This window comes from Gastrolobium bilobum, unplaced genomic scaffold (genome assembly GCF_033153095.1).
Source record: "Gastrolobium bilobum isolate Gb01-03AN ecotype WA unplaced genomic scaffold, APGP_CSIRO_Gbil_v1 utg13920, whole genome shotgun sequence".
Taxonomy (NCBI): domain Eukaryota; kingdom Viridiplantae; phylum Streptophyta; class Magnoliopsida; order Fabales; family Fabaceae; genus Gastrolobium; species Gastrolobium bilobum.
Window position 1 is genome coordinate 40,350 of NW_026896835.1, and position 13,417 is coordinate 53,766.

Genomic DNA, 13,417 nt, shown 5'->3' on the forward strand with positions numbered 1-13,417 from the left:
ATCACGTCTAAATTAGGTTTCAATCAAGAGGCAATCACGCCTAATTTAGGTAATTTTATTTTTGAAAAACATTCATAAGCCATCATTAATTTTAGACCACGAATAATAACCCAGAAGCTTATAGCATTAATCATTAATTTCAAAAATAATATCCTTCTTCCTTATAGATTGAGAATATTTATTTAATTATATTCTTTATTTGTACAGATTTTTCAAATTGATTTTAGTTTAAATCACAAATCAAATCTTTATTTTGTTTTGAGTATATACCATTTTTAGTCCCTAACAAAAAAATACGGTCCCCACTTTAGTCCCTTACAAAAATAAATTAGTCAGTTAGTCCCTAACAAATTCAAAGTGGACCCATTTAGTTGAAATCGTGGTCCCTCACAAATTCAAAAAAGACCCATATTAGTCCCTCAAAAGGACTAAAATGGTCCACCTTGAATTTGTTAGAGACTAACTGACTAATTTATTTTTGTAAGGGACTAAAGTGAGGACCGTGTTTTTTTGTTAGGGATCAAAAATGGTCTTTACTCTTTTGTTTTCCTTATTAATAATAATTTTTATTTTTAATTTTAATTTAAATCACAAACCAAATTTCTGTTATAATAAAAAAAAAGTATTATAAAAAATAAATAAATCACAAATCAAAATTTTATATATATTTTTATATTAAATCACAAACCCAGAACTCAGAGGCTTCTGGGTTTAACCGCTCTTATAATACCATTCTTGCAAATTAAAATTGTGTTTGTGAGTAGTAAAATATATCAAATGAGATGTCATTGCGTAGATCTCGAAAAGTTATGTGGAATAAATAAAAAATTACCTGAATTGGATACCCGAGTCAAAAGTTATGGCCTTCAGAAGTTTTCTGATTAAATTATTATTTTTTTTGGAAAAAATGACACGTGTCAACCTTAGGTGAGAGAGCCCCATTGGGGCGTCTTCCCTCAGGTGAGAGACGCCTAAATGAGGCGTCACATTGTGCAATAGATCCGTAATTATTTCCAAAACTGTAATAAATGCGTAATTATTTAATTAAAATACAATAATTAAAGTTTTTTGCCGTTGTAAATAGAACATTGCAACTTTAGCTTCACCTTTGATGTTGTTTCACCTTTTGGGTTTTGACCATGATTCTACGTGCCTTAAATTGATATTTTTTAATATTATTTTATGGGATATGTTATTCATATATTACCTAGTTTTTAATAATAATAATAATAATAATATTAATATTAATAATAACAATAATAATAAATACTAGATTAAATTGTAAACTGTTATCCAATTATGGGACGTGGTAATTGTGAGAATGAATTAAATTATCTAAAAAATATCATATAATATCAAAATTGTATGTTAAAAGAGTCTAGGATGTACTAGGAAAAAAACTCTTGATTTTCGACATATTTTTTCAAACAAAAAATGTCCGTAAAAAATATTGTCGAACGTTTTGACGGATCTTTGTCGAAATGGACTATCAACCATAAATTGAATTTTCCGTCAGAAATCATTGCATTTAAATTCTGTCAAAAAATTAACTAAATTAGACGCACTGTTTTATTATATCTCTTTTTCACTGCAAATCAGGTAGATTAGATACGTATTCTAAACAATCTTTTAGGATTAATTTTCTGATTTCGTTATATTTCATGATTTATAAAAATATTTTTCTTATTTCTTTATATTTCATAATTTATTTCCTTCCCTCTTTAATATAAATAAAAATATATGCTTTTTTTATTGCATTAAATCACATTATATGATATCCATATTGATCAATCTTCTCCTGTTTCTCTCCTTCCTTTGTACCTAAAATCAATGTTTTTAAAATCGAGATCTTAAGTAAAATTGGAAAGGAATTAAAAAATCGTAAAATATAAAATTGTAATATAAAAAATCATATAAAATCGTAAAAACGTGAAAGCGTTTAGAATATTAGTAAAATTATTTTGATGAAAAAAAAATCGTAATGATAAATCGAGATTTTAACAACAATGCCTAAAACCCTCGTACTCTTCTTCCAACGGTTATAAAAGCCAAGAAAAAAAAAATATATAGAAGGATATATAATATGAAGATTATATCTTACAATCTTTTAGAATTATTTTCATTATATTTTAGGAATTAGTACTTTGTATCTTGTGTTACCTTAAAATCACACTGGTATCACGTCAAAATATAATATTAATCGATCTTCTCTGTTTTTCTTCCTCACTTATACCAAAAACCCTGTAATTTCCAACAAAATATAAATTTCATCATACTTTTCTTCTTAAAGTTACAAAAGCAGAAGAAAAAAATATACACATAGAAGAGAGGTACCCAAACAACAAAGTGATGGCTATGCAGTCAACGCAGCATCTCCTTCTGCTGCTTCTGGCAATGCTTTTGGCAGTAGAAACAGCAGCAGAACCCCTTCCAAACTGCACAAGAAAATGTGGTTCCGTTGAAATTCCCTACCCATTTGGCACAACCGAGGGTTGTTACCTTGACACCCCATTCCTCATCACATGCAACCAAACTTCAGGTTCACCACCCACCCCATTCTTGCAAGGTGGAAAAACAACAGTGCTAAACATCTCACTCGATGGTGAATTGCGTATCTCATTGCCATCAGCTAAAAATTGCTACAATGATAGCGGAGAACCTACAATTTGGGAAACTAGTGGCCTCAAGTTGAGTCACTTTCACATCTCATCAACCCGAAACAAATTAACTGCAATTGGTTGTGACACGCTTGGACTAATAACTGGCCATGGTTCGCAGAAAGACTACAACACAGGATGCGAGTCTTTTTGCAACAGTCTTGTTGAGATCGTAGCTAATGGTACTTGCACTGGCACTGGTTGTTGCGAGGCTTCTATCCCCGAGGGACTATCCACTGTCGTTTTTGAATCTTCAAGCTCACAGAAAAGACACACTACTGTACACGACTTCAGTACATGTGGTTATGCGTTTTTGGTTGAAGAAGGAGCTTACAACTTCGTGTCCACAGATATTGTAAACTTGCAGAGGACAATGTTTCCTGTGGTGGTGGATTGGTCAGTGGGGAAACAAACATGCGAGGAAGCAAAGAAAAACCTTTCTAGCTATGCGTGTGTCGCAGAAAACAGTTACTGCTCCAATTCAAAGAATGGACCTGGCTACCGTTGCCACTGCTCTGATGGTTTTCAGGGAAACCCTTACCTTCTTGATGGCTGTGAAGGTATTATTAATTACTTCAAATTTCTTCATGCGATTTCGCTAACCTTTTACCAAATATTTTTAAGCAACACAATGTAAAAGGTATACTCATGTTTAGGGTTTAAGGTTTCGTGACAATGATAGATCGCATGTTAGATTCTTGTATTGGGCCTTTTGCAATTGCAACAAAGGTAATGCTTCCCTATATATGCAAAGAGGAGCTTTATAGCCTAAGGTTAGCATTTTAATGTTCTTACATACGGGTGAGAGACAATGGTAATTCAGTAATTCTAATTCACATTATTGTGGAGATATCTGTTTAATGGTAAACAGTAAAACAATAATATTAATGATGGTTATATTTAGGAATCTCTCGGTCTTGGCTTGATATACTATTGATTGGAAATTAATTACAGAATCCTATTAGGGTTATAAGTTATAGTTGGTTAAGAATTTCTGTTATTCCCTTTGTTCATAAACTCTCTGTTATGGGAATTTTTTCAGTTAAAAAACAATTTTTCCATGCATACATATCAGCATGATTTACTGACTCAACTAGTTTGGGATAAAGGTGATATTGATGTTTATGACAATTATCTTGTCAATAATTGGCTCTTGAAAGTGCAATGATTTGATTTCATGAGTGCGAGTGATATGATAGTAAATGCATGACTTGATTTCAAACCATAGTATATGGACTATGGAAAACTCACTTTTATATTGTCTTGTAGAAATTAATAAATGCTTGGAATCCAACAATTGCATTGATGGAGCAATATGCCACAACTTCCGCGGGGGCTACTATTGTTCGTGCCCCAAAGGACACAAAGGAGATGGGAAAATTGATGGAACCGGTTGCCTTCCCAAATCAAGTACTAATTCAAGGACATTTATCAGTGTGATAATTGCATTGGGTGAGTATAATAACACTGGAACCGTATAGCACTTTGTACTATTACGATGAATATTGTCAAAAATGATCCTTTGTTTTTTCATTGGCAGGTGTAGTGATTATAATCGTAATTTGTGTGTATTGGTGGATGAAGAACAGAAAGCTCTTCAAACGTAAAGAGAAAAATTTTGCACAAAATGGTGGCATATTGTTACAACAACTGTTAGCTAAGCATGGAAGATCAAGTGAAACAGCGAGAGTGTTTAGTGAGGAGGAACTCAAGGAGGCCACCAACAACTTTGATGAAGGAAGGGTCCTTGGCCAAGGGTATTATGGAAAAGTTTACAAAGGAGAATTACTTGATAACAGAATGGTAGCTATAAAAAGGTCCAAAATCAATAACCCAATCCATATTGAGCAGTTCATCAATGAGGTATATGTGCTTTCCCAAATCAACCATAGGAACGTGGTAAAGCTCTTGGGGTGTTGTTTAGAGACAGAACTTCCCTCGCTTGTCTATGAATTCATTCCTAATGGTACCATTTCTCAGCATCTTCATGATCAAACCCAATCTTTTACAAGACTCTCATGGGAAACACGATTGAGAATAGCAACAGAAACTGCTGGAGCCCTTGCATACTTGCATTCTGCTGCTTCAACACCAATCATACACAGAGATGTGAAAACTTCTAATATACTACTAGATTCTGATCTCACTGCAAAGGTTTCGGATTTTGGAGCTTCAAGGTTTATTCCTCTTGATCAAACTCAGTTAACCACTTTTGTGCAAGGGACTCTAGGGTATCTTGACCCTGAATATGTCAACACGACCAAATTAACTGTGAAGAGCGACGTTTATAGCTTTGGGGTTGTTCTAGCAGAGCTAATCACAGGTAAGAAGGCACTTTCTTTCAGCAGGCCTGAGAGTGATACAAATCTAGCAATGTACTTTGTTTCTTCAATGAATGATGGAAGGTTACTTGCAATTGTGGATAACCAAATAACAAATGAGGCAAATATTGTTGAGCTTGAGCAAGTATTGGAAGTTGCCAATATCACAAAACGTTGTTTAAGTGAGAAGGGTAAGAAAAGGCCTACCATGAAGGAAGTGGCAATGGAACTTGAAGGACTGAGAATAATGATAAAGAACAGACAGGAAAGTGTCGAGATGTCTTCAGATGAGACAGGGAACTTTCTCAATGATGATTCGTTTCCTTACTATGTTGACATCGAAGCTGGAGTTGGTTCAAGTGGTGTAAATTCTGGGATGTATAGCTTAAACCAGGTTTCCATGATATTGAGTGGCGGAAGATAATTAGGTGGTAAAGATTATGAAATCATAGTGATTACCAAGTTTGTCCTTACTCGGAACCTGATCCGAAACTTTCATAACAAATGTGAATATGCTTTGATGCATTAATCTTCTATAAAATTTCTGCATACATTTTTATTTGTTCATTTTTTTTCCCTCTGAATAGGTGTTTCTGTATAAAAATTGAGTAAAACCAAATTTTAGCTATGAGGCGCTTGTTCATCATGACCATGGTCGTTTTTATTTGTATGGCATGACAATGCGTTATAACGCTCTGGCATGCGTCAAAACGCGCTCCTACCAAAGCTTTCTTTCATATTTTTCATGTAAATAGCGTGTCCTTCAATATTGACTTTGCCTCTTAGGTGCGACTTCTTTGATTTTTCATTTTCTACTCCAAAGTCCTTTATTTCATTCTTGCTCAAATTCATATAATTTTCCTTCAAAATCAATAAGAAATAGATATGTGAGATTAAATTTCAATTTTCATGCTTTTTCACTATAAAATCTAAGAATTCATGCTTTTGATTATGTAATTCATGTGATATTAGCTCTAAAAACATGATAAACTAAATGTTTATTAAAAAAAACACTCGTACTCATATAAAAGGTAAGAAAAAAAAAGGATATATAGAAGGTACCGAAATAGCAAAGTATTGGGTATGGCGGTATGCGGACAAAGTGATTTTTTTTTATTAAACCGGTTGAAAACCTATTCAGCAGCAATTTCACTTCAAAAACGGTTGTAGAACATTGCAACTGTAGCTTCACCTTTGATGTTGTTTCACCTTTTGGGTTTTGACCATGATTCTACGTGCCTTAAATTGATATTTTTTAATATTATTTTATGGGATATGTTATTCATATATTACTTAGTTTTTAACAATAATAATAATAAATACTAGATTAAATTGTAAACTATTATCCAATTATGTGACGTGGTAATTGTGAGAATGAATTAAATTATCTAAAAAATATCATATAATATTAAAATTGTATGTTAAAAGAGTTTAGGATATACTACTTGAAAAAAAACTCTTGATTTTCGACATATTTTTTCAAACAAAAAATGTCCGTCAAAAATATTGTCGAACGTTTTGACGGATCTTTGTCAAAATGGACTATCGACCATAAATTGAATTTTCCGTCTAAAATCATTCCATTTAAATTCTGTCAAAAAATTAATTAAATTAGACACACTGTTTTATTATATCTCTTTTTCACTGCAAATCAGATAGATTAGATACGTATTCTAAACAATCTTTTAGGATTAATTTTCTTATTTCCTTATATTTCATGATTTATAAAAATATTTTTCTTATTTCATTATATTTCATAATTTATTTCCTTCCCTCTTTAATACAAATAAAAATTAATGCTTTTTTTATTGCATTAAATCACATTATATCATATTCGATGGCGGTTTCACTTCAGAAACGGTTTTATATAGAACATTGCAACTTTAGCTTCACCTTTGATATGTTGTTTCACCTTTTGGGTTTTGAGCATGATTCTACGCCTTAAATCGATTTTTGTATATTATTTTTTTGAGATAGGTTATTCATATATTACTTAGTTTTTACTAATAATAATAATAATATTAATAATAATAATAATAAATACTAGATTAAATTGTAAACTATTATCCAATTATGGGACGTGGTAATTGTGAGAATGAATTAAATCATCTAAAAAATACCATATAATATTAAAATTCTATGTTAAAAGAGTTTAGGATATGCAACTTGAAAAAAAACTCTTGATTTTCGACATATTTTTTCAAACAAAAAATGTCCGTCAAAAATATTGTCGAACGTTTTGACGGATCGTTGTCGAAATGGACTATCGACCATAAATTGAATTTTCCGTCCAAAATCATTCCATTTAAATTCTGTCGAAAAATTAATTAAATTAGACGCACTGTTTTATTATATCTCTTTTTCACTGCAAATCAGATAGATTAGATACGTATTTCTCACAAACATAATTTAAATTTAAATTAGGTAATCCTTCTTCCTTAGAGATTTAGAATATTTATTTAATTATTTCCTTTATTAATAAAGATTTTTCAAATTGATTTTTGAGTTTAAATCACAAATCAAATCTTTATTTTGTTTTCCTTATTAATAATAATTGTTACTTTTAATTTAAATCACAAACCAAATTTTTTTATAATAAAAGTAAAAAAATTTATTTTTAAAATTAAATCACATATCAAATCTTTATTTATTTTTTTATATAAAATAACAAACGCAGAACTCAGAGGCTTCTGAGTTTAAAAATGTGACACGTGTCAACACTTGACATATCACCAATCACGTCTAAATTAGGTTTCAATCAAGAGGCAATCACGCCTAATTTAGGTAATTTTATTTTTGAAAAACATTCATAAGCCATCATTAATTTCAGACCACGAATAATAACCCAGAAGCTTATAGCATTAATCATTAATTTCAAAAATAATATCCTTCTTCCTTATAGATTGAGAATATTTATTTAATTATATTCTTTATTTCTACAGATTTTTCAAATTGATTTTAGTTTAAATCACAAATCAAATCTTTATTTTGTTTTGAGTAAATACCATTGTTAGTCCCTAACAAAAAATACGGTCCCCACTTTAGTCCCTTACAAAAATAAATTAGTCAGTTAGTCCCTAACAAATTCAAAGTGGACCCATTTAGTTGAAATCGTGGTCCCTCACAAATTCAAAAAAGACCCATATTAGTCCCTCAAAAGGACTAAAATGGTCCACCTTGAATTTGTTAGGGACTAACTGACTAATTTATTTTTGTAAGGGACTAAAGTGGGGACCGTGTTTTTTTGTTAGGGATCAAAAAATGTCTTTACTCTTTTGTTTTCCTTATTAATAATAATTTTTATTTTTAATTTTAATTTAAATCACAAACCAAATTTTTGTTATAATAAAAAAAAAGTATTATAAAAAAAAATTAAATCACAAATCAAAAGTTATTATATATTTTTATATTAAATCACAAACCCAGAACTCAGAGGCTTCTGGGTTTAACCGCTCTTATAATACCATTCTTGCAAATTAAAATTGTGTTTGTGAGTAATAAAATATATCAAATGAGATGTCATTGCGTAGATCTCGAAAAGTTATGTGGAATAAATAAAAAATTACCTGAATTGGATACCCGAGTCAAAAGTTATGGCCTACAGAAGTTTTCTGATTAAATTATTATTTTTTTTGGAAAAAAATGACACGTGTCAACCTTAGGTGAGAGACGCCCCATTGGGGCGTCTTCCCTCAGGTGAGAGACGCCTAAATGAGGCGTCACATTGTGCAATAGATCCGAAATTATTTCCAAAACTGTAATAAATGCGTAATTATTTAATTAAAATACAATAATTAAAGTTTTTTGCCGTTGTATATAGAACATTGCAACTTTAGCTTCACCTTTGATGTTGTTTCACCTTTTGGGTTTTGACCATGATTCTACGTGCCTTAAATTGATATTTTTTAATATTATTTTATGGGATATGTTATTCATATATTACCTAGTTTTCAGTAATAATAATAATAATAATATTAATATTAATAATAATAATAATAATAAATACTAGATTAAATTGTAAACTATTATCCAATTATGGGACGTGGTAATTGTGAGAATGAATTAAATTATCTAAAAAATATCATATAATATTAAAATTGTATGTTAAAAGAGTCTAGGATGTACTACTTGGAAAAAAAACTCTTGATTTTCGACATATTTTTTCAAACAAAAAATGTCCGTAAAAAATATTGTCGAACGTTTTGACGGATCTTTGTCGAAATGGACTATCAACCATAAATTGAATTTTCCGTCAGAAATCATTGCATTTAAATTCTGTCAAAAAATTAACTAAATTAGACGCACTATTTTATTATATCTCTTTTTCACTGCAAATCAGGTAGATTAGATACGTATTCTAAACAATCTTTTAGGATTAATTTTCTGATTTCCTTATATTTCATGATTTATAAAAATATTTTTCTTATTTCTTTATATTTCATAATTTATTTCCTTCCCTCTTTAATATAAATAAAAATATATGCTTTTTTTATTGCATTAAATCACATTATATGATATCCATATTGATCAATCTTCTCCTGTTTCTCTCCTTCCTTTGTACCTAAAATCAATGTTTTTAAAATCGAGATCTTAAGTAAAATTGGAAAGGAATTAAAAAATCGTAAAATATAAAATTGTAATATAAAAAATCATATAAAATCGTAAAAACGTGAAAGCGTTTAGAATATTAGTAAAATTATTTTGATGAAAAAAAAATCGTAATGATAAATCGAGATTTTAACAACAATGCCTAAAACCCTCGTACTCTTCTTCCAACGGTTATAAAAGCCAAGAAAAAAAAAGATATATAGAAGGATATATAATATGAAGATTATATCTTACAATCTTTTAGAATTATTTTCATTATATTTTAGGAATTAGTACTTTGTATCTTGTGTTACCTTAAAATCACACTGGTATCACGTCAACATATAATATTAATCGATCTTCTCTGTTTTTCTTCCTCACTTATACCAAAAACCCTGTAATTTCCAACAAAATATAAATTTCATCATACTTTTCTTCTTAAAGTTACAAAAGCAGAAGAAAAAAATATACACATAGAAGAGAGGTACCCAAACAACAAAGTGATGGCTATGCAGTCAACGCAGCATCTCCTTCTGCTGCTTCTGGCAATGCTTTTGGCAGTAGAAACAGCAGCAGAACCCCTTCCAAACTGCACAAGAAAATGTGGTTCCGTTGAAATTCCCTACCCATTTGGCACAACCGAGGGTTGTTACCTTGACACCCCATTCCTCATCACATGCAACCAAACTTCAGGTTCACCACCCACCCCATTCTTGCAAGGTGGAAAAACAACAGTGCTAAACATCTCACTCGATGGTGAATTGCGTATCTCATTGCCATCAGCTAAAAATTGCTACAATGATAGCGGAGAACCTACAATTTGGGAAACTAGTGGCCTCAAGTTGAGTCACTTTCACATCTCATCAACCCGAAACAAATTAACTGCAATTGGTTGTGACACGCTTGGACTAATAACTGGCCATGGTTCGCAGAAAGACTACAACACAGGATGCGAGTCTTTTTGCAACAGTCTTGTTGAGATCGTAGCTAATGGTACTTGCACTGGCACTGGTTGTTGCGAGGCTTCTATCCCCGAGGGACTATCCACTGTCGTTTTTGAATCTTCAAGCTCACAGAAAAGACACACTACTGTACACGACTTCAGTACATGTGGTTATGCGTTTTTGGTTGAAGAAGGAGCTTACAACTTCGTGTCCACAGATATTGTAAACTTGCAGAGGACAATGTTTCCTGTGGTGGTGGATTGGTCAGTGGGGAAACAAACATGCGAGGAAGCAAAGAAAAACCTTTCTAGCTATGCGTGTGTCGCAGAAAACAGTTACTGCTCCAATTCAAAGAATGGACCTGGCTACCGTTGCCACTGCTCTGATGGTTTTCAGGGAAACCCTTACCTTCTTGATGGCTGTGAAGGTATTATTAATTACTTCAAATTTCTTCATGCGATTTCGCTAACCTTTTACCAAATATTTTTAAGCAACACAATGTAAAAGGTATACTCATGTTTAGGGTTTAAGGTTTCGTGACAATGATAGATCGCATGTTAGATTCTTGTATTGGGCCTTTTGCAATTGCAACAAAGGTAATGCTTCCCTATATATGCAAAGAGGAGCTTTATAGCCTAAGGTTAGCATTTTAATGTTCTTACATACGGGTGAGAGACAATGGTAATTCAGTAATTCTAATTCACATTATTGTGGAGATATCTGTTTAATGGTAAACAGTAAAACAATAATATTAATGATGGTTATATTTAGGAATCTCTCGGTCTTGGCTTGATATACTATTGATTGGAAATTAATTACAGAATCCTATTAGGGTTATAAGTTATAGTTGGTTAAGAATTTCTGTTATTCCCTTTGTTCATAAACTCTCTGTTATGGGAATTTTTTCAGTTAAAAAACAATTTTTCCATGCATACATATCAGCATGATTTACTGACTCAACTAGTTTGGGATAAAGGTGATATTGATGTTTATGACAATTATCTTGTCAATAATTGGCTCTTGAAAGTGCAATGATTTGATTTCATGAGTGCGAGTGATATGATAGTAAATGCATGACTTGATTTCAAACCATAGTATATGGACTATGGAAAACTCACTTTTATATTGTCTTGTAGAAATTAATAAATGCTTGGAATCCAACAATTGCATTGATGGAGCAATATGCCACAACTTCCGCGGGGGCTACTATTGTTCGTGCCCCAAAGGACACAAAGGAGATGGGAAAATTGATGGAACCGGTTGCCTTCCCAAATCAAGTACTAATTCAAGGACATTTATCAGTGTGATAATTGCATTGGGTGAGTATAATAACACTGGAACCGTATAGCACTTTGTACTATTACGATGAATATTGTCAAAAATGATCCTTTGTTTTTTCATTGGCAGGTGTAGTGATTATAATCGTAATTTGTGTGTATTGGTGGATGAAGAACAGAAAGCTCTTCAAACGTAAAGAGAAAAATTTTGCACAAAATGGTGGCATATTGTTACAACAACTGTTAGCTAAGCATGGAAGATCAAGTGAAACAGCGAGAGTGTTTAGTGAGGAGGAACTCAAGGAGGCCACCAACAACTTTGATGAAGGAAGGGTCCTTGGCCAAGGGTATTATGGAAAAGTTTACAAAGGAGAATTACTTGATAACAGAATGGTAGCTATAAAAAGGTCCAAAATCAATAACCCAATCCATATTGAGCAGTTCATCAATGAGGTATATGTGCTTTCCCAAATCAACCATAGGAACGTGGTAAAGCTCTTGGGGTGTTGTTTAGAGACAGAACTTCCCTCGCTTGTCTATGAATTCATTCCTAATGGTACCATTTCTCAGCATCTTCATGATCAAACCCAATCTTTTACAAGACTCTCATGGGAAACACGATTGAGAATAGCAACAGAAACTGCTGGAGCCCTTGCATACTTGCATTCTGCTGCTTCAACACCAATCATACACAGAGATGTGAAAACTTCTAATATACTACTAGATTCTGATCTCACTGCAAAGGTTTCGGATTTTGGAGCTTCAAGGTTTATTCCTCTTGATCAAACTCAGTTAACCACTTTTGTGCAAGGGACTCTAGGGTATCTTGACCCTGAATATGTCAACACGACCAAATTAACTGTGAAGAGCGACGTTTATAGCTTTGGGGTTGTTCTAGCAGAGCTAATCACAGGTAAGAAGGCACTTTCTTTCAGCAGGCCTGAGAGTGATACAAATCTAGCAATGTACTTTGTTTCTTCAATGAATGATGGAAGGTTACTTGCAATTGTGGATAACCAAATAACAAATGAGGCAAATATTGTTGAGCTTGAGCAAGTATTGGAAGTTGCCAATATCACAAAACGTTGTTTAAGTGAGAAGGGTAAGAAAAGGCCTACCATGAAGGAAGTGGCAATGGAACTTGAAGGACTGAGAATAATGATAAAGAACAGACAGGAAAGTGTCGAGATGTCTTCAGATGAGACAGGGCACTTTCTCAATGATGATTTGTTTCCTTACTATGTTGACATCGAAGCTGGAGTTGGTTCAAGTGGTGTAAATTCTGGGATGTATAGCTTAAACCAGGTTTCCATGATATTGAGTGGTGGAAGATAATTAGGTGGTAAAGATTATGAAATCATAGTGATTAGCAAGTCTGTCCTTACTCGGAACCTGATCCGAAACTTTCTTAACACATGTGAATATGCTTTGATGCATTAATGAACTTGATGTTTCCTTTAGTTTCTTGTACATTTGTGTTTTAATCGTCTATGCTCTACCACTCATATGGCGGACCCAGGAATTATTATTATGGGGGGCGAAAAATTTTATATTAACTCATATGTTCAATAACTATTGACATTCCAATTCATTTTGGCCAATTTTTCAACATTAAACCATAATTCAATTAG

At 32.3% G+C, this 13,417-nt stretch overlaps 2 protein-coding genes across 2 annotated transcripts; both read left to right on the top strand.

Annotated features, from left to right (window-relative positions):
• The first annotated feature begins 2,349 nt into the window (after positions 1-2,349).
• On the top strand, positions 2,350-5,402 carry LOC133302255 (wall-associated receptor kinase 2-like). Its single transcript, XM_061502006.1, has 3 exons — positions 2,350-3,217; positions 3,927-4,109; positions 4,198-5,402. The coding sequence occupies exons 1-3, from the start codon at positions 2,350-2,352 to the stop codon at positions 5,400-5,402; spliced, it is 2,256 nt and encodes a 751-aa protein (XP_061357990.1).
• Positions 5,403-10,068: 4,666 nt separating this feature from the next.
• Positions 10,069-13,121, top strand: LOC133302256 (wall-associated receptor kinase 2-like). The gene is made up of 3 exons (XM_061502007.1): positions 10,069-10,936; positions 11,646-11,828; positions 11,917-13,121. The coding sequence occupies exons 1-3, from the start codon at positions 10,069-10,071 to the stop codon at positions 13,119-13,121; spliced, it is 2,256 nt and encodes a 751-aa protein (XP_061357991.1).
• The last annotated feature ends 296 nt before the right edge of the window (positions 13,122-13,417 follow it).